General features: G+C 32.4%; 1 protein-coding gene across 1 annotated transcript; it reads right to left on the reverse strand.

The window, feature by feature from the left end:
- Positions 1 to 392: 392 nt before the first annotated feature.
- On the reverse strand, positions 393 to 11,831 carry LOC107850806 (AP-2 complex subunit mu). The gene is made up of 13 exons (XM_016695571.2): positions 11,478 to 11,831; positions 6,227 to 6,404; positions 5,497 to 5,587; positions 4,361 to 4,455; positions 4,079 to 4,168; positions 3,940 to 3,988; positions 3,720 to 3,858; positions 3,279 to 3,395; positions 1,753 to 1,843; positions 1,528 to 1,670; positions 1,023 to 1,137; positions 870 to 914; positions 393 to 789 (listed from the first exon to the last, which is right to left on the reverse strand). Exons 1-13 carry the CDS (start codon positions 11,558 to 11,560, stop codon positions 709 to 711), a joined length of 1,317 nt encoding a protein of 438 aa, XP_016551057.1. The 5' UTR covers positions 11,561 to 11,831; the 3' UTR covers positions 393 to 708.
- Between the last annotated feature and the right edge of the window lie 9,974 nt (positions 11,832 to 21,805).

The following is a 21,805-nucleotide window of genomic DNA, read 5'->3' on the forward strand; positions in this document are numbered from 1 at the left end:
GTCTCCTGTGGAGGTAAGCTCTTCTATGGAATAATGCGGTACTAACAATGAAGAAATAATCATGCAGGAGGAAATGGGTGAATTTAAAGGTAAATATGGGGCACGTGAACATGCGGTGTTGTGTATATTTTTATCGTATACTATTATCTATTGGTGACGCTAACACTAAATTCTTGCAAGTTTTTGTAGGGAATAAAAAAAAAGGAAAAATAGGCAATTTATTAATTAAACTATATTTGGCGAAGTTTTTTGATCGATTGGAAAGGTCCTTCATCAAACGAGCCCTTACTAAAGCTCCCGTTGTGCGCAGGATGATCCGGAGAAGGGCCCCACCGCTCTATCCCCATATTTATTTATAATGTGCATCAAATTACTATATCACTCCACACAACTTCAGGTAAAAGAACTGCTAATTCATTTCCAGGAACCAGATAAGATATGAGTTAGTAATTTCTGTGGAAAAATATATGAAACAAACCAAAAAACAAAAAACAAGGCAAGCTTTGCCTCAATTCCAAACTAGGTGGTGTCGACAAAGGATGAAACACGAGAACTCTCTGGGGGTCGTCCATCCTAGTACTATTCTTGCGTAAGTGCTGATAGGATCCGGTGCATAAGCGTTGGTATGATTGCATCCCTCAAATAGAGTATTTTACGCTGGTTATCAATCAACGACAACCTCAAACTCACGTAAGTTGTTTCATCTTCTTAGCACCTAATTTCGTACGAACCAGCTTTGGTGATATAACGAACCCATTCAACGGTGTTGTAGCCACTCTTCTCCCACACCTGCACAAAGCTAACTACATGAAGCTGCATTTCATACAAAAAGAACAACACTATTGAATTGTTAAGTTTGGCAAACATACCTTGAGAAACCGAACACGCAATCCAGATGCTGTAAACATGGGAACCTGCAACGAATAAGGAATCTGTCAATACCCCACCAAACCCCTCTCGAAAAGATCCATTCAAGGGATAAAGAAGATCGTCAACTGTCTCGCTTGAGGGAAAATATTTACCTGAAATTCCATCTGAATTGGTGGCCGAGTCAAGGACTTCTTCTCTGTCATTGTCGAAATTAACTCAACCTCAGCGCTCAATGTTGACTCCGTCTGCCCCGGAAATTTTCGTATCCTACACCAAGTTGACCATATTGAAGATTCCATGTTTAGAAACTAGATTTAATGCAGAAGAACATGCAAATACAGTGAAGTGCCTACTTGCAAAAAAAGGACATCATCATTGCACTATTCAATTGCATTAATAATAAGTTCTTAAATCTTTAACAAAATAAAAGTACACACACTTATTACCAAGAAACTTTTAGATATATTCAAATTTTAAAAATAAAGAGTTGTCTCCATGTGAAAAATAGGTCACAGGTTCGAGCCATGAAGCAGCCGGTAATGCTTGCATTACGGTAGGTTGTCTACATCGTACCCCTTACGGTGAGGCCCTTCCCCGGACCCTGTTCAAGAAATATGTCCAATAGAAGTCAAGAATCATGCGCAATTGAATACTCACTTCCAGACCAAACAGTCAATGGCTGGATTATACTTTGCTCTCCCTGACGTCACCTGGAAGTTTGTTTTCGCAGTTTGCTTTGGCACTGGAATTTTAATAACTACTGCAAGGGCAAACATTTTTGCACCAAACACACTCTTAACCTGAAAAACAATCAAAGTAAGCAACAGTAAATCATACAAACACAAATTGATGTTTAAAATCAAAATTCATTCCATATCAAACCTTAACATTCACTTCCATACGTGTACGGCCTAATTCTTTGATAGTTGGTAATACGCGGAAAGGAAGATTTACTCCTTCAGTAATGCGGTACCTGAAGATAAAACGGTTCAGGCACTAATATACAAAGGTTAAGTTAAGAGTTTGGAACACACCATCATGACTTATGAGTGGCCAGTGGGAACATGTACGAATTTACTAGAAGGAGAAAGAATACTTTTGATTTATCAGGATTCTGGAATATACAACAAAAATTCTTGATTGCATAACATGAGGTAAATGTTCCTTTAGGAAAACAGACATTAATTTGACAAAACCAATTATAAAACCAAGAGATTCAATTTTAAACTAAATCGAGGGGTTCGAGTTCCACGTTGTGTCGGTATTAGCAAAAGAAGATACTAAATGGGGTTGCACCAGGATCCGCTCTTAGCCAGTTTTCATGTGCACTTGCGATGGACGTACTGATGCGTCATATTCAAGGAGAGGTGCCTTGGTGCATGCTATTTGTAGATGACAAGAGTTCAGATTAATGAGGCACGAGGAGGAGTTGACACAAGGCTGGAGGTTTGTAGATAGACCCTGGAATCTAAAGGTTTTAAGTTGAGCAGGACTAAAGCTGATAACTTGGAGTGCAAGTTCAGTGATTCGTCCTATGAAGCAGATGTGGACGTGAGGCTTGATATACAAGTGGGCCCTAAGAGAGGAAGTTTAAAGCACCTGGGGTCTGTGATACAAGGCAATGGGGGATATTGACTATGTCACTCAGGTGGGGTGGATGAAGTGGAGGTTAGCATCTGGTGTTGTGCCACCTAAACTTAAAGGTAATTTCTACCACGTGGTGATCAGACCGACTGTCATATGAGGCTGAGGCCAGTCAGGAACTCTCATGTCCTGATATGCGAGTGGCCGAGATGAGGGCGCTGAGGGGAAAGTGTGGACATATCAGGAGAGAATAATATTAGGAATGAAGATATTCAGGACAAGGTAGAAGTGTTTCCGTGGAAGATAAGATGTTGGAAGAGAGGTTGAGATGGTTCGGGCATGTGAAGAGGAGAGGCGTGGATGCCCCGGATGGGCCGTGTAAGAGGATGGCCATAGTAGGATTGAGGAAGGGTAGAGGTAGGCCTAAGGAAATGGTCGATGAAGTTCGGATGAACAATGGAAACTAAGGTTCAACTCGCAGTAGAGGCAAAAGAAAATGTTAGGTAATTTCTTCCCACCGATCAAAGCCTTGATAGACCGTGGGAAGACGCAGCAAGCACCCAGTGGATTAGTCATGGACACGTCGTGCACACAAGCTGGCCCAAAAATGATTCCTGGGACACGGACACATTTGACATTATGCTGCGATAGTTATAGACTATAGTATCATTAATTTTCTGTAACTAGAAACCTTTTCTCGAGAAACTTCAACATTTTCTACTAGAATAAAAGGAGGAACCGCAGCTTCACCCTTCAGGTTTGAGATGAGAGGGAAAAAAAAGAGCGCAAAAAACAAAGATATATACAAAGAAGTATGAACTTACTTCATCAATTCAAATTCACCATCAGGCGGGACAAAGCTGACAGTCTTTTCTGAGGTGAATCTTGTCAAATTTACACATTGGTGGAAAGTAACATCATCGAGCTCAATAGTTTTACCGCTGGTAAAAGGCAGCAGAGTAATATACTATGTTAATAAACAAAAATAATTAACTCAACATGTGGCTTCTAAAACTAATTGGAGCCCAAACTGTGACGTTGAGGACAGTTAGCATTAAAAAATCTGCAGATAAGGAGAAACAACTGAAAGAAGCAGAATCGCAATAAAGTGGATTATCATAGATGAATGACAGGGAAAATGATTTTTTTGAAACACAGAAGTCACTAACATTTAAGTGAAGTTTCGTGAAACAACTATCACAAGAAGCAACGCCACAGACAATCATGTGGATGAAAGTTAAAACAGGCAATTATTCAGACACTACCTCTTAGTCGGACGGGACTTGAGTTGTGACTCTTTCTCAAGACCAATTTTATCATTTAAGCCCAACTTGAGATCAGGCATTCCAGAAAGGAAGCATTTCATGAGAACTTTTCCAGTTACATCACAACGGAGGACGCTACCTGCAAGTATAATATATTAAACAAGAACCAAAAACGGGTTAAAAGAAAAAAACAACACCTGCCAAACTACAAAACTTCTACCTTTTGAAGACATAAGGAGATTAACACTCTCCACAATATCCAGAAATACCTGTTGATATATAAACCTTCATCAAATGCGGATATACTAGGGAAGATGAAAGATCGTAGAAATTTTAAGCAAGACAGAGCCAAAAACCACCTCATTCTTCTTATAAACAAGACCCTCCCTTCGCCAACCGACCGCACCAGTTACTTGCAATGTTGCATTTGGAACTGGCCTATCTACATGCTGCAGAATTTTGTTGCATTGTGAAGAGAAACACAGATAGATATTGTATTCAAAATTCATATTTATTATCTCACTGCATGTTATCCCTCATGAATGATTTTATTAAGTAAATCAAACAGGTAGACAATCCAAATCTATTGTTCAACATTTATATGTCATACTACGAAAGCAAGCACAGGAAAAATAACTAACCTTGGATGAAAAGGATGACCGGACACCTTCCTGAGTAATGTAGAGTTTTAAAATTTCAGGTGAAAGATTTTGAGGGTACCCAAAGTCCATAATTTCTGCAATTTTAGAAAAATAAACGGAAAAAATGATTACTCTTCTTGACATAATAGCATGTGGCACATACACATTGCACTAAACTTTCAAGGTAGATAATTGCTTGTTTGAAGATAAGCGTACTTAATTTTCCATAAACAGACTCGAAAAGCAACAAAAAATTGCCAATAGATGGTGTAAAATCTATGAACTGAAATGTTAGTAAACGGTCACACTACAGGAATACATTCTCGGCCAAGAGGTGCAATATAGCTAGTCGAGTAAGCAGAATGTTGAACATTTTGTGCAGACGGAGTAGACAAACCACCAGCCGCAAGTCAAGTCGTTGAAGAGGATCTACTTCGGGATATCGTAACGAAAGATTTAGCTATCAGCAACTAGAAGGTACATCCAAAGAGGATCTATGAACCTGTCCCATTGCATTGAACTGCAATTCTTTGAATGTCAAATTAATGATACAAAAATAGGGTCTCACCAGAGAAAACCAAAGTCCCCGTCCACGTGCTTCTTTCCTTTCAATTATAAAATAGGATTTAAGACTTTCTTAAGCAAGACCTAAATATAATTTCACCACACCTAATGCATCTCCGTAGACATGGTTTGGGCCCATAACATGGTTCTCAACATTAGTCATCTTATACGTGCACAACCCCATACGAAAGCCAGACCAAAAAGAGCATCTACAACCATGATCCATCAACATTACAACAGCTCACTCCAACTAAGTTTATTGAGAACATCGCCTGTTACACCTATTAATCAGTATTCACTTGGAGAGGACAGCTACATATGTCAATGGGTTTACGCTTAATTCTGTTTTGTGCCTTATCCTCACAGATGTACTCGATCTAATTATCATTACTTGTTATATTTTCCTCTCCAGATTGAGAAGCATGACAGAGCAGGGGGAGAACAATGACAAAACATTAACATTACCAGAAAGAATTGAAGAAAAATAACCAAAAGAAGTTATTTCATAGAAAGGCGTCCCTTGTTAAACCCTGATAAAATGTCAAAAACTAAGTATTCTCTACAAGGCTTACCGTCCAATAGCTCGTAAATCAAAACGAAGTTATTGCGGATGCCATCTTCATCGAAGGCACCACCAAAATAAGATTTGAATAGTGTAACAGCCTGCATGTGTATTGGGGAATGCCGTTTTATTATTCAGGAGGTAAAAAGAACATTGACAAAACATACAGAATTTACGCAATAATGACATGGTCGTAACATTATTTTTGTCACCTCCATTTCTTAGGGAGTACCAGGAATTCTTCTTTAGAAGAGAGAATGTATTCCATTTGGAAAGGTGCGGTAATTCAATATAACTAAAACATTGCAAACCGAGATACTGGTCCTGAAATGCTTCCAATTCATAAGAAATACACAACTGCTCATTTGAAACAGGTTTCCTTTTAATAACCCAAAAAAAAAAGACTACTACTATAATTTTAGTAGCACTTATAGTACAACGATAGCACAAGGCAACTTAAAAGCAGAATAAGTAACCAATAAGATGCTGCTCGTCCTCCACTTAACAATAAAAACATGATGCTGAGAGCGCAAAAATCGAAGTTCTCCACTTACTATGCACACACACACACACACATATATATATGTATACACACACACACTCGCACACATATATATATATAGGGAGAGAGAGAGAGAGAGAGAGAGAGAGAGAGAAGCACACGAACAGAAAGCAGTGGTTCAGACCAAAATCATCAGTCAGGGAGCAAGTATGATTCTAATAAAGCAATAGTGTTTTACCTCAACAACAAACTTGAATGCACATGCAACATTTGCATTGCTGCTAACAACAATCACAACATAGACATTGCTAATTCTCATGTACAAGAAAGAGCAGCTTCCGATCTGCCGGACGGGACATGTACCAAGTTCTTTTGACTGCATTATATGCATCCGGAAGGCATCTACCATATTCCCCCTAGTAAAATTGAAAAAGATTCATAGTTAAATGAAAAATACAGCAGAGTGATGTAGTAACCAACTTCTTTATTCTGACAGATGACACGATTGAATTCACACGCATTTTATTTGAAAGACAAACTTAGTTTGTTTAATAATACGACAACCAAAGAAGAGTAAGTAAAAGTCCTTTTAAAGTACTTAAACTGATGGCACTGGATGTCAAGGACTCAATGCAAGGACTTAGACAGATAGAAGCGACAAAACTTCTGAATTAGCAAGCTAAGAAGCACATTATTCTCGCATGTGAGCATTTTGTAGATACAAACTGATATGCAAGGGCCTGAGGCGCCAGTTAGACATGTGTTTGCCCAAAGATAAATCACGATGAACTAAACATATTTTCTCCACTTCCTGAAGAGGCAAGATTAAAAGAAATTCTAAATTTTTGAAAGTGCCATTCTTGAGAAACAAGAAACAAAGAAGAATATTCAGCCTTCAACATGGTACGTAACATAACAAAGTTTGCATCAAAACTGTAAAAATCCACACAGGAAATCAAACTTTTAATTAGCTAGGCAAAATTTTACACCAAGACTTAATTTTTCTGATAAAGCAAGGCAAACAATCTGCTCTATATTCCCACAAAGTGGGGTTTGGGGAGGGTAAAGTGAACGTAGTCCGTACCACTATTTCCGATAGACCCCCGGCTCACGATACAAATACCGTCTAGAAAAAAGACATAATATAAGAACAAGAAACAATATGTAGCAACAAAATGGCAGATACAAACAGAAACAAGACTACCACAAAGTATACTACAATCAATCTATCTGAAACAACAAACACCGCCAAAACTCCAAGAACAAGACACTACAAGCATGGCACTACAACTACTAGCACAGATAACACAAAAAAGCACTCCTTCCTACTAGCAAGGATGCACTCCTCCCTACTGGCAAAGACGCACTCCTCCTTACTAACCTTCTACCTTAATTCGCTTCCTCCACACCTTCCTATTTAGGGTCATATCCTCAGTAAGTTGTAATTGTTCCATGTCATGTCTAATCACCTCCCTCCAATAATTCTCCGGTCTACCTCTACCTTGCCTGAATCCGTCCATAATAAACCTCTCACACCTCCACATTGGAGCATCCGTGCACCTCCTCGTCATATGTCCAAACCATCTCAACCTCACTTTTCGCATCTTGTCTTCCACCAAAGTTGCTCCCACCTTGTCTTGGATAACCTCATTTCTAATCTTATTCCTCCTAGTAAACCCATGCATCCATCGCCGCATCCTTTTCTCCGCCACCTTCATTTTTTGGATGTGAGAGTTCTTAACTGGCCAACACTTAACTGGTCTAACTTCCACTCTATAGAACTTGCCTTTAAATTTAGGAGGAACCTTCGTATCACACAAGACTCCCGATGTGAGCCTCCATTTCATCCACCCTGCACCAATACGCTGAGTGAAATCATCGTCAATCTCTCCACTTCCTTGGATTATAGACCCAAGACAATTGAAAGTATCTCCTTTCTGAAGGACCTAAGTATCAAGCTTTACTATCACGTCAGCCTCATGTTTCACCTTACTAGACTTGCACTTCAAATATTCCATCTTGATCCTGCTCAACCTAAAACCCTATAGACGCTAGAATCTGTCTCAAAACCTCCAACTTAGCATTAACTCCTTCCTGGGTCACGGCAATCAAAACAACATCATCCGTAAATAACACACCATGACATCTCACCTTGAATTTGCCGCGTCAATACATCCATCACCAAGACAAATAACAGCGGGCTAAGATTCTATCTCTGGTGCAACCCCACTAATGTGGAAAAGTGCTCTGAGTCTCCTCCCACAGTTCTTACACGAGTCTTGGCTCCGTTGTACATGTCCTTAATCAATTTAGTGTACGCCACAGGAACACCTCTAACCTCGAAGTAGTTCCTTAGAATCTCCTTGGAAGGTTTGTCGATAGTCTGCTCTAGATAGATGAACACCATGTATAAGCCCTTCCTCTCCCTATACTGCTTAGTCTCCTTACGAGATGAATGACTTATGTAGTCGAGCAGCCTGACATTAATTTGAGCTGATTCTCGAAAGTAGTCACGATTTTCCTCAACCTCCACCACCCTTTCTCAAACCTTTAGTGTGGCTTAACAAGTTGATACCCCTATAGTTGTTGCAATTCTGAATATCACCCTTGTTCTTGTACAAAGAAATCATCGTACTCCATATCTAAGCTTCGTACATATTCATCGTCTTGAAAATGACATTAACCAACTTGATCAGCCACTCCATACTTGCCCAGCCTGTGCTCTTTCAAAAATCCATCCATCGAGATCTCATCTGTCCCAATTGCTTTGCCCCTACACATCCTACAAATAGTACCCTTAGCCTCCTCTACCTCTGTAAACCTACAACAACCATAATCACAATGTCTCTCTGAGTGCTCCAAGTCCCCAGCACAATGTCTTTGTCCCTCGCTTTGTTCAAGAAGTATGATTGTCATCTCCTCCCAATGAGTACCTCCTCCACCAATACTTTGTCGTTCTCGCCCTTAATGCACTTCACTTGGTCAAGGTCAGAAGCCTCCGCCGCTCCCTAGCCTTGGCTAGCCTATATAACTTTTTTTCCCACCTAAATAAGTGATGTTTTAGCCTTTTTATTTTGTTTCTAATTTAGCCTTTTTATTTTGTTTCTAAATAAGTGGTGTTTTAGATAATCAAGAATACATTAATGATGCTATTTCCATTTTACCTCCTTTAAATAAAATAAAAAACCACATAACAAAGAAACTACTAAAAAGTTACATCTTTGCCAATATATTTATTACGAATAAGTTAGTAAAAGCACTCTTAAAAGATTCCAACTTTAAGCTTAAAAGGTATGTCGAAGCTTAAAACAACACTTAGTTAGGAAGTGTGGGAGCAATGACATAAGATTAATAAACAAAGATTCCAATTTTAAGCTAATTAAAACCCCACATTATGAAAAACTTACGACAATTACAACAACGGCAACAAGTCAACAACCTATCCAGTGTATTCCCACACAATGAGTCGGGGAGGGTAGATTGTACGCAGACCATACCACTACCTCAGCAACGAGGTAGACAGGAGTAGAGAGGTTGTCCCCGGTAAACCTTTAGCTTAAAGACAAAATACAATCCATGAAAATATGTAATAGAGATGCAAAACAGCAAGAAGTAACACAAATACATATATTAACACAACAATACTACCACAAAATACTTACATAATTACATAAGATGAACAAAAAAATGGTTCCAACTTTAAGCTAACAAAAACCCCACATTATGAAAAAACTTATTACAATTACTACAACAACAACAACATATCCAATGTATTCCCACACAATGAGTCTTGCGAGGGTAGAGTGTACGCAGCCCGTACCACTACCTCAACAACGAGTTAGAGAGATTGTTTCCGATAGACCTTTGACTTAAGACAAAATACAATCCATAAAAAAGGCAATAGAGGTACAAAAAGACATAAGAAAGTAACACAACAACATATAGTAACAAAACAAAACTATCACAAAATAATTACATAAGATTAACAAAAGAAAGGTTCCAACTTTAAGCTAACAAAAAAAAAACCACATTATGAAAAAAATTACAACAATTACAACAACATATCAAGTGTATTCCCACACAATGAGTTCGAGGAGGGTACAGTGTATGTAGACCGTAACACTACCTCAGCAACGAGTTAGAAAGGTTGTTTCCGATAGACCTTTGGCTTAAGATAAAATACAATCCATTAAAAAAGGTAATAGAGGTACAAAAGGACAATAAGAAGTAACAGAACAATTCTACCACAAAATACTTACATAATTACATAAGATTAACAAATAAAAGGTTCAAACTTTAAGCTAACAAAAAACCCATATTATGAAAAAACTACTATAATTACAACAACATATCCGGTGTATTCCCACACAATGAGTCTGAGAAGGGTAGAGTGTACGCAGACCATACCATTACCTCAGCAACGAATTGTCCCCGGTAGACCTTTAGCTTAAAATACAATCCATACAAAAATGTAATAGAGATACAAAAGGACAACAAGAAGTAACACAACAACAAATTGTAACAAAACAATACTACCACAAAATACTTACATAATTACATAAGATCAACAAAAAAAAGGTTCCAACTTTAAGCTAACAAAAACCCCCACATTATGAAAAAACTTACTACAATTACAACAACAACATATACAGTGTATTCCCACACAATGAGTCTAGGGAGGGTAGAGTGTACGAACACCGTACCACTACCTCGGCAATGAGGTAGAGAGTTAGACCTTTGGCTTAAGACAAAATACAATCCATAAAAAATGTAATATAGGTACAAAAAGACAATAAGAAGTAACAACAACATATAGTAACAGAAAAATACCACCACAAAATAATTACTCCCTCCGTTTCAAAAAGAATCACCTATTTTGACTTAACACGGAGTTTAGGAAAATAAAGAATGACTTTTGAATCTTGTCGTCCTAAATTAAAGTTACATTAAACGAACTAAAATATCCTTTAATCTCGTGGTCTTAAACATGTCACGTAAAAAGTCAAAATTAAAATTCTGCCAAAAAATGAAAGGGGTCATTCTTCTTTTTTATCTTGTGGTCTTAAATGTCTCGTGGAAAGTTGAAATTAAAGTAATGTCAGAAAAGGAAAGGAGTTGAAATTAAAGTACTGCCAGAAAAAAAAAGGAATCATTCTTTTTGATCTTGTGGTCTTAAAATGTCACGTGGAAAATTTGAAATTAAAGTACGGCGAAAAAGGGTCATTCTTTTTTAGACATACTAAAACGGAAAGTAAGTGATTCTTTTTTAAACAGAGTGAGCACACAATTACAATTACATAAGATTAACAAAAAAAAAAGGTTCCAACTTTGAGCTAACAAAACTCCACCACATAACAAAAGTAACAACAAACTTTGAGCTAACAAAACTCCACCACATTACAACAACAACAACAACAATAATAATAATAATAACTTACTAAAATTAGTAAAAATTAAGCAAAAATTAAATAATAAAATGAGAATGTTACCCAACATCATCCCGATAAAGGCGATTAATAAGGACATCACCACGAAGATTCAAAAAGTATATTGCTGAAGCTGCCACTGGCATAGCTGCTAATTAAAATATGTGAATCCAAATATACAATTAAATTTAGTTAAATACAATAAAATAATTAAAAATTAGGAATAAATTGGTGGATTAATTGAATCAGATCAAATTGAGATTTTTGAATTTTGTTCAGGTAAAAAAAAGGGATTTTTAGGGGTTTTTTATTCAATTTAAAGGGGAAAAGTTTGGATTTTGGGAAAAAACGTTAACTGTTTTGAGCTGAAAGTTTATATGAAATGAAAATGGTGAGATATTACTTAAATATGCCACTCAACTATCTCATTTATCTTATCCGTTAAAAATTATATGCCACTCAACTATCTCATTTATCTTATCCGTTAAAAATTAGGCTCATGTATGTCATTCTAATTACAAAACTGGCTTATTCATACCATTATCTTTTAACAGTCAGTTTTTAAAATCAGTCTTACCACGTAGCAGCTTATTGGAGGGTCACGTTATTTTTTATTTTATTTTAAAAAAAAAAAAAATTCTTTTTAAATTTTTTTTGATTTATTAAAAAGAATCCATCCAATTTTTTGATCCATTAAAAATTAATTTGATTTATGCTTTTAAAATTTAATTAATTTTTCATGATCAAACAAATATTTAAAGAATTTTTTTTAAAAAAATTTACTACTAAAATTTATAACCAAACGCTATTCTAATTAAGCATATAGTATGTCTTCGCATACATGAAATATTTTGTTATTCAAATGTAAGTAACTTTTTATTTTTTTATTAAGCATAGAATGGCATCATCAGCATCAGGGGCGGCTCAAGCAAATTTATGGCCTAAGGTAAAAATCAAACGGATGCCTTGCATTTTATTTTTTATATAAATTTTTTTTTCTATAAATAGTATTTAATATATTTTTTAAAATTTGTAATTTATTATTACTAAACAAAAATAGGCCGCTCAAATTTTGGGATCTTAGGCGGCCGCCTTTTCTCCTAAAGGGTTGAGCCGCCCCTAATCAGCATTCAACATTTATACGTAACACTTTATGCATCATCATTTATCATTGCAAAAACAGAAAGGTGACAACATGCCGACATATATAGTATACGTAGAGTTGGCAAAAAGAGAAGCCAACTATTAATAATATAATAATAATATTTGATGTTTATATATCCCTTCAGTTTCAACTGAAAAATGACAAAAGCTTTAGTTAACGTGAATCTTTTTTAAAAAAAAAAAAAGTGATAAAAACCGTGGAGTGTATACTCTTTCCATTTCCTTTTAGTTACTCGCCCGTCAATTAAAATAGTTATTTTATTATAATATATTTATTAAATGATGTTTACTATTGTATTTGAAATTAATTTGAAGAAAAAAAAAATTAATATTAAAGGTAAAATGTGAAAACAATCTTAATATGTTAAAAATGACAAAAAAATGAATCGAACGAGAATGTTTTAAGAATATATTCATGAAAAATTAATCAAGTTTTAAAAGCATAGATCAAACTAATTTTCAATGGATCAAAAATTTGTGTGGATTCTTTTTAATGGATCAAAAAAAAAAAATTTAAAAAAATTAAAAAAAATTTTAAAAAATAAAAAATGACGTGGCCCTCTAATAAGCTGTCACGTGGCAAGTATGTTTTTAAAAACCATTTGTTAAAAAGTAATGGAATGGATGGGCCGGTTTTGTAACGGCGATGGCATGAATGAGTCCAACTTTTAACGGATAGCATAAATGAGTCATTTTTAATAGTTCAGTGGCATATTTAAACCTTTTTCCTTATTTGTATGCTTTTTGAATTTGTTTATAAGGGAAATTTTAAAAGTAGTTATTTTTAGAAAAATAAAGTGAACATATATTTAACTTATCATATTTTTACATATATTTTCATCTTTACAATTCTAATTACAAAAATCTCAACTAATTATGTATCTTCATTGAATGTATCGGGAGCTAATTATGTATCTCGACAAATTCAAAATTGAAATTTAATTTATACAAACATCAAAATTTTTGTAATTAAGTTACAAACTGTCAGATTTATGTTGTTTGTCCTTATTTTTTATGTGGATTTTTTTGTACAAAACGAATATGGAACTTCGAATAAGAAATCAAAATAAATTGGGAAAAGAGTCAGAAATATGCCTAAATTTTAGCGAAATTTGATGTAACACGCCTCAACTTTGGGGGAGGGTTTCTAAGACCCCCTTCGCTATTTATTACCATATTTTTGTGACATTTATTTATCCAGTTGAGTCATTTCAGATCCTTACGCACTCGGTGTGCGTGTATTCAGGAAGCGGTCCAGCTGAAAAAATATATGCCACGAAAATAAGGTAATAAATAGCCGAGGAGGGTCATAGAATCCCTGCAAAGTTAAGGCGTGTTACATCAAATTTCGTCAGAGTTTAGGTATATTTTTGAACCTTTTTTCAAAACAAATTCTAATTTTAAAATTTTATTTGTGTTTTTTTGGATGTGTTTGTACATTAATTATGATAACATATCTGATATAATCTCAAAAAATAAATTAGAAAAATAATGTATATGCATATATTATCCTTAGTCAAACCTCGTAATGAGATTCTTCATTCGATATAAATCTGAATTAGTAAGAGCCTTAAATAGTTATTTAATTCAAAGTCTTTTTATCCATCACATTTAACTAAACTATTAAAAATTTTAAACTTTGATATGACATTTTCTCCGTTAGATTGTAACACGTCTCAACTTTGGATATGACATTTTCTCCGTTAGTTTACAATAAATTTCGATACAATTTAGATATATTTCGAACTTTTCTCCCTATAGAGTATGTGATTTAATTTCTTTTTTGGTGTATGTTTCAGGAAACAGGTCAAGTAATCAACTTAATCTGATAATTAGGATTGCGGAAACCATAATGGAACAACGATAATACGTCTACTAAAATAGTAATTTTGAGTGGTGCTTTCATACGTATTGTTAATTCTTTCGTGTTGAATATTTTTTAGCGGTTGCAAACGTTAGAGCTCGTCTGTATTAACTTATTTTTTTGACCCATGTTGACTTTACGCATTTTAAGAAAGCTTTTATTAGAGGTATATTTTATTAAATTGGCATTATTAATATTATTTTTTCTAACTCTAAATATGATTACTTCTACTTTACTTTATGTAGTTATTCAATATCAACAGTAGTATGAGAAAAAAAGTAATAAAACTCTCTTAATTTGTTAAAATGGATAAAAATAAAATAAGAGCGATTAAGTTAGAAAAAAATTATGTGACTATAAATTAAAGATAAAATAAAAAGCTTAAAATTAAATTATTGTTATTAAATATAAATATATGTTATTCTTTTAATGACCGACTAAAATGAAAAATGTCATATAAATTAAGGCAGAAAAAATACTATTTTAATGTTTTTTCTCTTGTGAAAATATGGTACTATATTATTTTTAATTTACATCTTCAATTTGTGTTCATTCAAAATAGAACTAATCCCAACAACAACAACAAACCAAGTGAATTCCCACCAAGTGGGGTTTGGGGAGGATAAAATATACGCAGTCCATATCGCTACTTCCAAAAAAGTAGAGAGGTTGTTTCTGATAGACTCCCGGTTCAAGATTAAGAATAGTTAACGCGGTCATAGTAATACCTGAAGCAGAATGGATAGCATAACCGAAATAAGAAATGAGAAATAATACAAATAGAGCTAAGAGAGCCATGAAAATAAGAGCAATACGAAAGTAAAAAACAGTAAAAAAGAAATAATAAAAGGTCACCCCTTGTAATAGCATGCACTAACGGCTCCTACCAGTGAGCACAGTCGTAAACTTACTAAGCCGGCTACACCAGAGCTCCCTAACTACTAGCTATAACTCACACGCGCATTAACCTTCTACCAGAGGCGGATCCAAGATTCGGAAGCTCTGGGTGCCACCTTATTTTGAACAATAAGGTATACTCCGTATGATATTTTAGGATGGTGGAATCAATATTCAAAGAGTAAACTATAATTATATATATCTAACAAGTGTTAGTATTACATTAAGGCTTGCCTAGTTGGTATTGTCAAGTGCTTTGTAAAGAAGAGATCATGCATTTTATTCTTCGTAGCCACACTATTTTTTTTTTTTAAAGAGAAAACAGACAAGTGCTAAAGTTCACTCTAAAAATACAGTGCAGAGCAGGTTTCGAACCCGCATTGTTGGAGTTAAACCAAACAATTTCAACCACTTACGCCACTAGTCTCTTTGATATTGTGGGTGTCAAGCATAATATTTATACATTAACTGATACATATACACATAAATATACAGAGTTTTATCCGAGAAGTGCGAGTGTCGTGCCACCCCATACATTCTACATAGATCCGTCCCTGCCTTCTACCCTAATCCGCGACCTCCACACCTTTCTATCTAGAGTCATGTCCTCAAAAAGCTGCAACAGCCCCATGTCGTGCCTAATCACTTCTCTCCAGTATTTCTTTGACCTGCCTCTACTCTTCCTGAAATCATCCAAAGCTAGCCTCTCATACCTACGAACTGGGGCATCCGTGCCCCTTCTCATCACATGCTCAAACCATGTCAGTCTTCCTTCCCGCATCTTGTCCTCCACCGAAGCCACTCTCACCTTCTCCCGATATAAATAATAACTAATTTATATCTAACTAATCTTAGTATAACTTGCCTTCAAATCAAAGGATCCGTTAATGTAATAATTTGTAAAGTCTAACAAGAAAAATTCACATGCAAATACAAAATTCTTCTCATGTCGATATTTTAATTAAGAAAAAAAATCAAATGTAAATATAAGTTTATTTGACAATAATGTTAAGAGGATAAGAAGTCAACATGGATTATTAACTAATGCTTTATCCACAAATAGAATATTCAATGTTAAATAGTATCTAAATTAATTACTCCACATTCTTAAGTACTGAATATGACTAGTCAAGAATTTTAATTGGTCTAATACAAAATATTAATAAGAAATAAAAAAATTGTTCTGTGTATAAAATATTTTGTGTTTATAAAATATTTGAAAAAGGGTTACACCGCCAAGAGGTGGGGTGTGATGTAAGTATTGTTTAGCAATTAATTCCATAATTTAAACTCGTAATTTATAAATCATAAAAAAAATATGTCTAACTTTGTCAATAGAGAAAAAACATTATACGATTTTGGGTTTGAATGTTACATAGTAAAATATTCATAGGAAATAATATAACATATAAAATATGGTTGGTCAAAAATTCATATGGGTCAATGCTAAAATATATAGGTTCTTTAATTGAATAATAAGGATTTAATTTGTATAAAATAGAGATAAGTTTCCAGTACCCCTTGAATTATTGTTAAAGATGCTACGACATATTTTAACTTTAGAGGAGTTTTATTATTCTTCGAACTTAATTTTAGTGTATTTTATCACCTTTTTTATGCTGATGTGCCACTTTTATTACATAATATGAGACACAAGTGAAAGGTGTCACGTCAGCTGAATAGGTTGACAAAGTAGGTTAAAATTTAGTTCAGGAGATTAATAGAATCCCCGTAAAGTTGGAGTACCGCAGAGTACTGGATGCTTTACTCTATAAAATAATAATATAAAATAATTTAGGAATTATTTGGTAGTTGGATAGAGTCAAATATTATGAACCACTAGAGTTGACATGGTGGTTCAGCGCCATGCCCCTTAAGCAAGAAGTCGGAGGTTCGATCCCTGCCTCTAGCGAATGGAGCAAACTCTGTGGGCAGTTCCCTACCGCTTAGTGCGCTGACAGAGGAACAGAGGATTAGTCTCACGGCTGCCGGCTGTGAGGATATCTTGGAAAACCCCCCCAAAAAAAAAAGTCAAATATTATGAAAGAATTTGTATATTATTTGTATATTATTTCTATTATATAGAAGAGGTGGTTTCGACCACCTCTCATTGCTATTACCAAAACATCTCTCCACTCTCACTTAATTACATATCATGTCCCAATATATAATAATTCTATTATTTCATCATAATGGTTTAAATATTTAATATATTCTATTAATTTATATTAATAAACTATAACTACATATTGAAAGTAAAATAAATTTATTTATTTAATTGACTATCATGTTCAAAACTAATTTGTTACCACGAATCACAATAATTAATAACCTAAAATATTTAAAAGACATATAGAAATTTTATTGACTCTCATTATTTTAGTAATGCCACATAAATTGAGATAAAAGAAAAAATATTGTAAATCATAATAATTAACAACTTAAAATATTTAAAATATATATATAAAAATTTTAGTTGATTCTCAAAATTCTATCGAAGCCACATAAATTGGGATACAAGGAGTAAATATATTATTTGATAATTACGTAACAATTATTATAAATCACAATAATTAACAAGTTAAAATACTTTTTTAAAGATAGATAAAAGTGCTATTCAACTCTCAAAATTTTATTGGTGCACCATAAATCATGACAAAATAAAAATTATCTTAATTAATTGCAACTAAATATTTAAAGTAAATCAGTTTTATTATTTTAATTGGCTTTTATATAGAAAATTAATCTTTTTATTTATTTATTTATTTATTTTAGTAAATTTAAATTTAATTTTTTTTTCTTATATAGAAATACTAATATTTAAACTTAACTTTAAATTTTTAAAGTACAAAATTAATAAATTTAATTTAATAAAATAAATTTCTAATGAATATTTTCTTAGAATTTGTGTTGGGTCAATATGTATCAAGTTAAAAAAATATAAAGAAAAATATATAGTAAAATTTTATTATTGTGAAAGATAAATATAATGCACTATCCAATAATGTTTAATAGTATCATATTTTGCATATGCAAATATAGCATCCCGTATTTAATTAATATACTATTTCGGTGAATTATCGATGAATACTATTAGATATGATAAAATTATATTAATTTTTATAGTAATAACATAATCAATTGCTCTTAATTAATTATTATGAATCATTTAGGTATTAAGAAAATAAATAATATTTAATGAAAAATAAATAGACATAAAATGCGAAATTAAATTTTAATATTTTAAATTAAATTCTCGTCTTTAGAATGATGATTTTACTATATCACTCCTTATTATAAGTCATTTATTTATTAGAAAAATAAGAATAACAAAATGATATGTCAATATAAAATATTTGATTGACTATCAAAATTATATTAGTGCCACATAAATTGGGACGGGACAGAAGAAGATATAAAACAACATATATTATTTAAAAATGAAATAAAAAGTACTGTAACTAACAATAATAAACAAAAAAAAATTAACTGATTTCTGCTGCTTCAATCGTGATTTTAATGTATCACACGCAATTAATTATTATAAGTCACTTATGTATTGAAAAATTAATAATATTGAATCCACGATTTTACTATATATAGATATGTGTGTGTGTATATATATACTATGAATAAAAATTTTCACGATATTTTTTAAAAAAAATAAAAATTACTACATATACTCAAAGGGTAAAAGAGTAAAAACGCACAATAGATAAATGTAGAGAAATCAAGAAGCACCAAATGTATTATTAACATTTATAACATTCAACACATTTCTAAATGTTTCTAAATTCTTCTTAAATCAACACATACAAATAATAAAAATAATAAATAATAATAATAATTACATTTTACTATATCACCCCTAATTAATTATTATGGCCATTTAAGCATTGTGCCACATACGCTGAAATAGAAAAAATATTATAAATTACAATGATAAAAAAATTAAACTATTTAAAAATACAATTAGCTATCGTCGACACAAAACTCTGAACAAGGAGAGTAGCATATATTATTCAAAAATTACATAAAAAGTATTATAAATTACAATAGTTAACAACTTAAAATATCTAAAAATAATTTAATATGTTATATATTTCAAAAAAATTACATGAAAAATACTAGAAATCACAATAATTAACAACTTAAAAAATTTAAAAGATATAAAATATTTGGTCGACTCTTAAAATTATATTAGTGTCACTAAAATTGGAATAGAAGAAAAGTATTATAAATCACAATAATTAAAAACTTAAATTATTTTTAAAATATAGTTGACTATCAATGTCACAAAAATTTGGACAAGAAAGGTAACGCATATTAATTTGAAAATTACATAAAATAATATTATAAATTACAATAGTTAACAACTTAAATTCTCTAAATACATATTAAAATAACATATGTTAAACTCATGCTAGATTCTGATGAATCCTAGAAAACATATGCAATCCTTTTATTAAAATTTTTTATTTAAATTCATCAAGATTGAAAAGATAAATAAATATTTTAATGTTGGGTCCGTGCTGACACGGATCATACTGCTCTAGTATATATATATATATATATATATATATAAGACGTAAGTTTTATTTTTATGCTATGTCAATTTTAGGGGTTGAAATTAATTCAACATAAAGTTATTAAAGAGGGTAAATAATTGATCTTTAAAATTAAAAATTTAAAGTAAGTTATGGAGACAACTTTAGGAGTGATCTAATGACCCGATTTAATGACCGACAACTTCAAGGGTGATTTAATGACCTTTATCTATTTTTAATCACTTTCCCCGGGAATATTTATAAATTTACCATGATTATTGTCAATTCCACCACTTAATTATTGTGTTCTTTGTTGAGCCTGTATTGTTAATTACTTTATATTTAACAATAAAGGAACCAAAACACACATTCCAAGTAATTAAAAATTAAATGTGCCTTGTCAGATATTACGATGACAGTAAGAAATAACTATCACTAATTAAAGGATCAAAAATGTTATTTGTCCGTTTATTTTTACTTATTCAGTATATTAAAAATAATTATCTAATTTTATTTGTCTGGTTTGAAAAATCAAGAGATAATTATCATTGTGTGATTGTGTCTATTTACTGTTGTTATTTAATATTATTCATTCTTCAACACTAAATGATTTAATTAATATAGTTAATTTATAATCTATATCTATAATCTATATCTATATCTATAATCTATATCTATAATATATTAAAAGTGTGAAGACCTTTAGAAAAGTGATTTGAATTTTTTACCCTTCATTAAAAGACTCTTTTTTAGACAAAACTATCTTTTTACTATTTTTTTAAATTTATTATTTAATTATTTTTATTATATTAATTAGACTTCCTAAAATATATGACACTCTTAAAATATATGGTAGGAGAATTAATTAATATTTTCCTTTCTACTAAACTTCCTAAAATATATGGGACTCCTAAAATATTTAGTAGGAGAATTAATTAATATTTTTCTTTCTACTGTTCAATTAGAAAAATACTCCTAAAATAGGACTTTATTAAGGAAATACTTGTACGTTAAATTAGAGAACAAACCGGTTTGCCTATTGAGAGAATATGATTGATGATCACCTAATTTGATTTGAATGCATGCCTAGATTGGTGGATGCTTGATTTTTTAACCCCTAACTTCTTCACTGTTTTTGTCAGCATAATAGAATTCAATGTGTGTGTGTATATATATATCTTCTTTGTTTTCATTCAAAATCATTCTTTAGGGTCAAAATTTCCGTTCAGACAAGAATTAGTGGGATCAAGATCCAAGCTTTGTGATCACTATTATTTTTTTTATAGTTTACAGGTCGTAGATGAATGTCGGTTGACTTTGAAGAATTTCTTGTATAAATGTTAGGTTTAATTGTATTGTTTTTATATCTTTATTATCTTATTGTTTTATTTTAATTTACAGATGCTAGATGAATGTGGGTCAACTTTGAAATTTTTTGTAGGTAAATGTTAGGTTTAATTGTATTACCGTGATATCTCTATTAGTTTGTTATTTTGTGGTAGTTTACAGTTCGTAGATGAATCCCGATCGGCTTTGAGAATTTTTTGTGTGTAAAATTTATATTTAATTGTATTGTTTTGATATCACTTTTATCATATTATTTTATTGTAGTTTACAGGAGATAGATAAATATTGATCGATTTTGAGGAATTTTTTTATGTAAAGGTTAGGTTTAGTTGTATTATTTTGATATCTCTATTAAGTATTATTTTGTTATTGTTTACAGGTGCTAGATGAGTATCGAACGACTTTGAGAAAGTTTATGTGTGTAAAGATTGGATTTAATTGTATTATTTTGATGTCGCTGTCATTGTATTGTTTTGTTGCAATTTACAGATGATAGATGAATATCGATCGACTTTTAAAAATATTTTTGGTAAAGATTAGGTTTAATAAATAAATTCTCCATCTTTTAATTA

Source organism: Capsicum annuum, chromosome 1 (genome assembly GCF_002878395.1).
Source record: "Capsicum annuum cultivar UCD-10X-F1 chromosome 1, UCD10Xv1.1, whole genome shotgun sequence".
Taxonomy (NCBI): domain Eukaryota; kingdom Viridiplantae; phylum Streptophyta; class Magnoliopsida; order Solanales; family Solanaceae; genus Capsicum; species Capsicum annuum.

Bases quoted from the DNA above. Each gene is read 5' to 3' on its own strand.
- LOC107850806 (XM_016695571.2), bottom strand. From the start codon at position 11,560: ATGCCAGTGGCAGCTTCAGCAATATACTTTTTGAATCTTCGTGGTGAT. The intron at 3,396-3,719 runs GTAGTGTCTGAA...GCCTTTTACCAG, and splicing joins AAGTCCCGTCCGACTAAGAG to CGGTAAAACTATTGAGCTCG. The intron at 1,138-1,527 runs GTGAGTATTCAA...AACTTGGTGTAG, and splicing joins ATTGACTGTTTGGTCTGGAA to GATACGAAAATTTCCGGGGC.